This window comes from Mandrillus leucophaeus, unplaced genomic scaffold, assembly GCF_000951045.1.
Source record: "Mandrillus leucophaeus isolate KB7577 unplaced genomic scaffold, Mleu.le_1.0 Scaffold445, whole genome shotgun sequence".
Taxonomy (NCBI): domain Eukaryota; kingdom Metazoa; phylum Chordata; class Mammalia; order Primates; family Cercopithecidae; genus Mandrillus; species Mandrillus leucophaeus.
The window spans coordinates 1,687,839-1,696,669 of record NW_012104754.1 but is presented as its reverse complement, the minus strand read 5'-3'; the positions used below and the strand labels follow the sequence as shown (position 1 = coordinate 1,696,669).

The 8,831-nt window shown below is 48.4% G+C and overlaps 1 protein-coding gene across 1 annotated transcript in view; it reads left to right on the top strand.

The window, feature by feature from the left end:
- TRIO (trio Rho guanine nucleotide exchange factor) overlaps positions 1-8,831 on the top strand; it is a 283,878-nt gene that overhangs the window by 169,233 nt on the left and 105,814 nt on the right. Inside the window, 1 exon segment of the mRNA XM_011994189.1 lies at positions 1,871-2,114. Coding sequence (XP_011849579.1) covers positions 1,871-2,114 — 244 coding nt within the window.

Below are 8,831 nucleotides of genomic sequence, written 5' to 3'. Positions count from 1 at the left end.
ACTCCTAACCGCTTCTCTAAGCCACATGCCTACCACCATTGGCACTGGGGGACTCAGGGTGAGTGTGCCCAGCCCCATCTCCGCCCTCCTAGTCCAAGGATGGAAAGTTCACAGAAGAGTGGGGTGAACCTGCTTCTGGTGATGAGGGCAGACACACACATGTGTAACTCCAGGCACGGCTCACTTCAGAATTGAGGTGCCATGGAGGACAGGCACGAGAGGGACCTCTTAGAGCCAGTGGGGAGCTTAGAATAGAGGGGACGGGGGGGCTTTCAGCAAAAGGGATGGTATGGGCCACTTACAGGCAGGACCCCTCAGGAGGAAGAAGGAGGTGCTTCTGGCCGCTGGGGGGACTTTTGCATCCTATGCTAAGGCCTTTGTGTGTGAGGGTTTTGCATAAGAGGATGATGTGTTTTTAGAAGGTCTCCTGCCAGCAGTGTTTAGATGGCTTGGAAGGAGAACCTGGAGTCTGTCAGGGAGGCCGCTCAGGAGCCCCTGTGGGATCCAGTGAAGTGATTGGTATGGGAGTGCGGAGAAAGGAAGTGATCGGAGAGCTGCCCAACGTCTGCTCCACAGCATTTGGAGGGAGGAGAGTGGGGTTTGTTTAGCTTGAGTGACTTGATGGTGATACTGTTACCCAAAAGGCAACAGCAGAAGAAAAAGAGAGTTAGGGGGTGGGAGGGCATCATGAGTCATGTCCTAGACTCTGCACTGGGGGGCCAGGGAAGCATCCAGTTGCTCAGCAGGGACCGGAAGCCGTCCGCGGTTGGGACGCGAGCGTGGGAGGAGTCAGCTTGAGGGTGTGGTTGAAGAGCCCATGCAGGGGGACAGTGGAGAAACAGCAGAGACAGAACCTGGGACAGTGCAGAGACCAGGAGCTGCTCTCAGGATTCTTATGTAGAAAAAAAACGAAAAGATTCTTAGGTAGGAGGATGTTAATGAGCACATGAGCCCTGTCCCCACGGAGTTTACAGTCTAAGGGAACACACACCAGGGCTCAGGCCATCTGAAGCAGACAGTCATGAGAAGACCATGCACTTGTTTTACCGGCAGAGGCCATGGGGTATGTGTCGTTAGAGAGTTTATGGATGAGCTTCTAAGGCCCGGAAGAGTTTCAGCAGGCGTAGGTGGGAGTGAGCGTGGTAAAAGGAGAGAAGGAGGGAAAGGAACGTCAGGCTGGAGGAACCGAAGGCCAGAAAATCCAGGACCTCTGGGAAACGAGCCAATGTCTGCAGAGCCTGTGGTGGCTGCTGCGTGTTGAGGCCTGGAGTAGGGGAGCCTGGAAGGAATCTGAGGGCAGACCACAGGGCCTCGGGAGTCACACCAAGGGGAGCCCTGGACAAGCAGGAGGGGGCGCTGGAAGGATTCTGAAGACAGGCAGGCATGCTTTGTTTCGGTTTCAGGGTCGTAGCACGCTGCCTGTTCAGTCCCCTTCTTGTGGCTGCGTCCTTCCTGACCCAAGGGATGCTTAAAGAGCCTGCATACTCCAAAGCATGGGACACCCAACACTGGGTCGGAACAGAAATTTGGAGCAGAACTTTATCTCGTTTTATCACCATATTTCATGATAATCCCCCAAATAGCCTTCAAGCAGAGTTTCTTTCAGTTTGCCGTAAGTTAAAAGATGAGTGTATATATAATACCACTTTGTGAGGAAGGAAATAGAATGTCTAAGGTTCAAGAAATTTGGAAGCTCTTATGAAAAATCGTATTTTCATCTGGGGAGCACAGTGATCGCACAGCCTTGGAGCACTCAGCTCACACCGGGGCAGGGGAGGCTCTCCACCCACCTCACGGAGTTCCCAGCTGTGCCTGAAGGCACCATGGCTCACACTGGCTGACCTGTGCTCTCTTCCTCTGTTCCCCTCAGCTCTCCGGTGGCTGTGAGCTGACAGTGGTGATCCACGACTTCACCGCTTGCAACAGCAACGAGCTGACCATCCGACGGGGCCAGACCGTGGAAGTTCTGGAGCGGCCGCACGACAAGCCTGACTGGTGTCTGGTGCGGACCACTGACCGCTCCCCAGCGGCCGAAGGCCTGGTCCCCTGTGGCTCACTGTGCATCGCCCACTCCAGAAGTAGCATGGAAATGGAGGGCATCTTCAACCACAAAGGTAGGAGTCAGGGCATGGGTGGCAGACGCCTACTGGAAGTGGCCCTGAAGCCTTCTGTCTCTGCGCCTCTGCTCCTGTCAATGTTCATGAGCTTCCTTGTCAGCTGTGCCTTCAGCACATGGTCACTGACTCTCTGGGCATTTCCAGTCCATCAGCACCTGAAGAGGAAATGAGGATTTCACCCATGATTCAGAAATAATGAGTGATCTCCTCACTTCCAGGGTGGTGTAGTGAGATACGACATCAGTTTAGAGAAGAACACTGATTTCGGAACATTCCAGTTGCTTCCTTCCTTTATCATCTGTACCTTCTTCTGTGTGTCATGACGCCTCTTGGAGGCCATCCCCTGGCTCCAGAGGGTGAGTCATTCCGGGGAGCTAATGAAGCTGCAAGAGAAAACAGCTACTAATCAGCTCTCCTGATTAATTATAGGCCAAGCCATGTTCCGGATTTCTCAGGGCCTAAATGTGAGTTTACTGTTACCTCGGTAAGAAACAGGAAGAATTAGGCTGTTGTTTCTCCAGAAATCCGAAGAGAAAGGCAGAGGATTTTCAGACTTTGGCCAAAAGCCAAAGGTGTCCACTTCCACGTCTGCTGATGCTGCCCATGCATGTGGAACAGCGGTGGGCTTCGCCGCATGGAGGCTTTGCGTTTAGCGATCTGGGCCATGCTGGCTTTTAGCCTGTTGCCAGAATGTTTCTAAAGTTGCATCAGTATAAGTCCTTGAATTTGAGTTGAAAATAAAGCACAGCTTTTCCTGAAATCAGTCTGTTCTGCAGAGGAGCCCTGGTGAACTTAAGCATGCCTCAAATAACACTTGTTCTGAAGGGTTTCTTCTGCACGTGCCTCTCCTGCGGTGTGTTCCTTACTTCCTGGTGTGCGCAGTTGCAGGCTAGCCAAGGCGAAAGAACTAAGCATTCATCACACTTGGCTTTGTCCGGAAAACTTCTGGTGGAGGTTGGGTTTTTGAATGTTGCTATGTTGTACCATTTTGCTTTTCCTCTATGATACTCTCTGACATTCTTGTACCTGAAAAGTCACTCTCTGCCCCGCACAAACCCTCTAATGCCCTATGTTTACCAAGAAGGTGCTTCTTAATGAGCAAGACCTGCTGTGAACTTACGCCAGCCAGTGGTTAGGGGCTCAGAACTGTATCCATTTTTTTTCTTATTTCCCTTTTTTATTTATTTATGTATTTATTTATTTATTTCCTGTAATGCAAGGAAACTCATAAGATGGTTTGTTCCCAGCCAGGCATGGTGACTCACGCCTGTAATCCCAGCACGTTGGGAAGCTGAGGCGGGTGGATTACTTGAGGTCAAAAGTTCAGACCAGCCTGACCGACACGGTGAAACCCCGTCTCTATTAAAAATACAAAAAATTAGCCAGGCGTGGTGGCAGACACCTGTAATCCCAGCTACTCGGGAGGCTGAGGCAGGAGAATCGCTTGGACCCAGGAGGCAGAGGTTGCAGGGAGCAGAGATCGTGCCATTGCACTCCAGCCTGGGCAACAGAGCAAGACTCCATCTCAAAAAAAAAAAAAAAAAGAATGTTTGTTCCCTTGCAGTGTTAGGAACTGCACAGCAACAGACAGCAGATGTGGGTCAGAAGTAACATGGAAATGGAGGGCGTCTTCAACCACAAGGGTAGGAAGCGGTAGGGCATGGGTGATGTCCACATCCAGGAAACTAGGCAGCTTGACCAGAATCTTAGGAGACAGAGGCCATCATCAAAAAGTCAGGCAATAAGGGATGAGAATTTAGACGTGGAGTCCAACAAAAGCCATAGGAACCGCAGGAGCAGGAGGCCTCTGCCCCCTGGGAAGCAGAGACCCAGGCTTGCCTCTGCTCAGCCCCACAGTCCTCCCCGTTCTCCTGCCCTGTGTGTGCAGAGGGGTGCTGTCCCCGCGACCGGAAAGACATTGGCATGTGCCAACGTGTCCATGCCAGCCATCCACATGCTTTTGCCCATCCACTCTCTCCTTTTGAGCCTCTTTTCAGTATAAGAGCTGTTCAGACTTGAAGGATATGCAGCGAGCAAGTTAAACATGGCCCCTCTCTGCACACCATGGCGTGCATCATTCTGGCAGCTGGGTGAGACCCCCCCCGGTATCAGATGTTCAGGCTGCCTTGCCTCACCCTCGCTTCAGAACTCAAGGACAGTGTGGAACTGGCTTTACAGATTTGCCTCTTGTCACTTGCTATTAAAGTTAGTTTCCTACATATCTCTGACTTTTACTGCTCTGACCTTCTAGGCAGGAGGAAAGAGCACCTTCATTCAATTCTAGTTTCTCTACATTTTCTCAGCCTTAGTGCTTCAGTAATTTTTTCATAACACCCTGATCCAACTTTTACATTTTTACCTTGAATGTAAAAAACATGCCTATTAAGGTCAAATGACTATCTATTTGCTTGAGAATAGTAAGCTAATGAGTCTGATTACTCAGATCAGCCAACAAGGGTCCGGGACTCATGATGAGCAGTGCTCAGGTTCACGTAGTGGTTTTGAAGCTGGGCTAGACTTGGAAGTCTGTCGGACACTGAGAATTCATGGAATTTATGAAGACCAGATTTCTTTTGTCAGCTATGTATCCTTAAAATGATTTGGGAGAGGATAAAAATACAGCTCATTTTAAATGAACAAGAAATTTAATTACACAATTTGTTTTTCAAGGAGATAATTTTGTGTCTGAAACAGGACTCTGCTGTGAACATCATTCCATTGAGAAATGCTATCTTGTGGCCAGGTGTGGTGGCACACACCTGTCATCACAGCTACTCAAGAGGCTGAGGTGGGAGGATCACTTGAGGCCAGCATTTCAAAACCAGCCTGGGTACCATAGCGAGACCCCGTCTCTTTAAAAAATGCCTTCTGTTTTGTGAACAAAGCTTGCTTTGGAAGCATGTCCCGGCATCCTTTGGGCCAGCCAGCCTTCGTGTCTGATGGCTCCTTCTGCTCTTGCTCTGGCCGTCCTTCCTCCATCTCAGCATCTTGGTCATGAATTAAACAGATGCTGGGCATAGCAGGATTGAATAAGGGTTCAGCAAACCCTTGTGTGCTCCAGCAGTCTTATTTCTGTTGGTCGTTTATGCTGTCTGCCGTTACCTCAGAGGCTCTGGGGCTGGGGCCTAGGTCTGGAGCTTGTGTCTGTGCCTCCAGCAAGTCTCCAGTGCATTCCGGGCTGAGGCCCACTCACCTCCCTTCACTCTCTTCCACTCAAGCATGTAGCATATGTAGCATGTGGGCTCACTGTTGAAATTGGTGTCATGTCACCATTGTTGATGACTCAGTAAATCCAAGTTCTCTTCCCTTTGCATTGTCTCAACTTGTAAAACTTGTCACTCTTATCTATCTATTACAGTCTTGGTCACAGGAAGTAAACAGATATCAAGAATGTGTATATTTCCAACGAGACCAGGTCAAAACATCCTCTTTGCCCTACGCTGCCCTGCTTTTTTCACTTTTTCCCTTTCTTCCCAACCAAGAGTCACCCTACACAATGGTCCCTGGGGATTTAGCTCCAGCGTGATCGGCAGGAAAAATAGCCAGGAAAGAGCAGAATAGTCTTGTCGCGAACCTGGGCAAACGAGCATCTCTCGCTCTCTGTCGGATGCCTTTCTAGAGTGCCCAGCATGAGTCTTTTGGACCGATAGTGTTTTGAGGGTGGGACAGGAGTTCGTACCCTGGCCTGGGGAGGGCCTTCCGTCACACTTCTCACTCGAGACGTCTGGAAAACCACCCCGTGGCCTGTGTCCTGCACTGCCGCTGCCCAGAGCCCTTGCCATGCGAAGCCGAATCCTGTGTCCTGCACTGCCGCTGCCCAGAGCCCTTGCCATGCGCAGTTGAATCTGGAAGGCCCCCCTCAGCCTCCATGGAATTGTTTTTTTGCTAAAATAAGGCTTTAAGCAGGAGTTTGAGGCTACAGTGAGCTATGATCAAATCACTGCACTCCAGCCTGGACAACAGAGTGAGACCTCATCTCTAAGAAGTACATAAATAAAATGAAGTGGGCTTTAAGAAGAGACCTTTTGTTGGCAAGGGAGGAGTGAGTGGTGAGCTTGCAGGCGCGGGCTTCCCGTCAGGAGGCCTGAGACAGGGTGGGTGCAGGTGGCCTCCCAGGGCCTTGCCAGCTCTGCCATTCTGAGTTCAGATTTCTTAGAAGGCTTTATGAGCAAAGGCCGATTCAAAACTACCGTTTCCTTACACCAACCCATAACGTGATGACAGGTGGCCTTTTTGCTCGTGCTTTCAATATGTCTAGAAGAAAACACCCACTTATAAAAATTAGCCTTTACCACTCTAAAAGTCATTCACAATTTTAAAGTTTTTTCTCCTTTGGATAGAGAAAAAGTATGGTTCAGTACCTGCATTTTATTTCGAAGAAGTTCAGAGTATGAGTCATCTGCAGTGAATGAGAAAATTAAGGGGAAAAAAACCATGAGAAATAAAACCTTTTGCTTGTGGGTGACTTGAGCCTCTAAACCCAGGGGCTTTAACTCAGGATGCTACATTTTACTATGGTAAAATCTGCCAAAAACAGTCCCCCATAGTTTACCACAACTCCAGTGGGCACTAGCAGAATCAGCTCTCAGGCTTGACCAGACCGGCTGCAAGCAGTGAAGAGAAGACGCAGGGACTGTCTTTCATAAGTGTAGTGATACATGATTGCTATTAATAAAATGGGGCATTTTCTCTAACTCAAGTTAAAAATGAGAAAGAGACATATTTTCATTCTAAACTATCCGAAATGTTGACTTTTCTTTGGGTCCACCCTGCTTTTCTCCAAGCTCTCCTTGCTTCTCTCCACGCTCTCTCCCAACGGTTTTCTTGTCCACTTGAATAGTTTACTTCTCCACTTGACTGTCTTAGCAACTTTTTCAAATCTAAAGTATTCAGATTCCCTCTCCCACCATCTCCCCACTTGTTCACCCAAGAACATGGCCAACACACATGAGGGTCTCTCCACTGCCCACCACATTTTTTAGAAACTGGTAAGTTCCACATAACAAAATGTATTGTCTTAACCATTCTTAAATCTACAGATCAGTGGCATTAAGTACCTTCACACTGTTGTGCAGCCGTCATTACCATTCACCTCTAGAACTCTTTATCCACCTTACAGAACTGAACCTCTGTGCCCATTGATCAAAACCCTCCACTCTCTCCTCCCAGCCCCTGGCACTGCCCCTTTCCTTTCTGTCTCCATGAGTTTGACTGTTGTAGGTGCCTCATGTGAGTAGAAGTCATGTAGTTTTGTCCTTTTGGGACTGGTTTATTTCTTGTAGAAGATTCCATGTTCTGACCTGTGTCAGAACTTCCTTTCTTTTTAAGGCTGAATAGCATCCCCTCATATGCAGATGCCACATTGAGTTCAACATTCATCTGCTGATGGGCACTCGGGTTGCTTCTGCCTTTTGACTCTTGTGAATAACACTGCTATGAACATGGGTGTACAAGTAATCTCGTCAAGCCCCTCCTTTCAGCCCTTCTGGGTGTATACCCAGAAGTGCAACTGATGGATCATATGGTCCTGTTGTCTGAATGTTTGCGTCCTTCCAAAATCCATGTGTTGAAATCTAATCCCCAATGTGATGGTATTAAGAGGTGGGCTGTTGAGTGGCAATTAGGTCATGAGGGCAGAGCCCTTGAGAATGGGATTACTACCCTTACAAAAGAGGCCCAAGGAGCCCTTTTGTCCTTCCGCCATGTGAGGGCACAGAAGGCACCATCTTTGAGGAGCAGGCCCTCTTCAAATACTAACGCTGACAGTGCCTGGATCTTGGACTTCCCAGCCTCAAAAACTGTCAGCAATAAATTTCTGTGTTTTTTAAGTTATCCAGTTTAAGGTATTTTATTATAGCAGCAGGAATGGACTAAGACATATGGTAATTCTATTTTTAATTTTTTGAGGCTGCCCACTCAATTTTGTTAACTTTATCTCAATAATATATTTCAAATATGTTCTCTTTTCATTTCCACCATTACTCTTACCACCTGATCGCCCAACCTCACTTCTTGCCCTTTTTCGTTTTACCTAAAACATAAATGTTACCATACTCTCTTGCTTAAATTTCTTCGGTGACTTTCTATTGGTCAGAGAATGAAATCCAGCTTCCTCACATGTCCAACAAGACCTTTTGTCTCATACATGCACATGTACACACACACACGTGCACACACATGCACTCCTATACACCTTCCCCTCTTGGAGCTGTGCGTCAGGTAACAAAGGGGCTTTTTTCCCCACTCACTCACCCCTACCTAACAGTCCCCATCTCATCTCATCAAATGCAAATACAAAATCCTCATGAAAAGAAATAAATGTATTCAGTGAGTCCATGGAGGGGAGGAGAGAGCAGAATAAATCTTGGTCTAGTTAGCAACTATTTCCACACAGAGGCTCCCATCAGGGCAGCTGAAAAAGTCCAGTTAGATGAACTCCAAGGAACACTGAAGACCCACAAGGAGCTGTCCAGAAACTCACTGAAAGCACCTTAAACAGATTGTGACAGGAATGATGGTTGCAGATATACTGTTGAACTTAAAAATGGGGTAGAGGAACTGCAGACAACACAGGTGTTTTAAACAGTAGGCTCGGTAGAGAAAGCAGCGAGTGTCCGCAGATGGCCGGCACCGAGAGAGCCAGGGAGAAGCGGAGGAGATGGGAGCGGAGGGTTGCAGGGAGAGCTTTGCACTGAGCCCTGTAAACATGGCCGA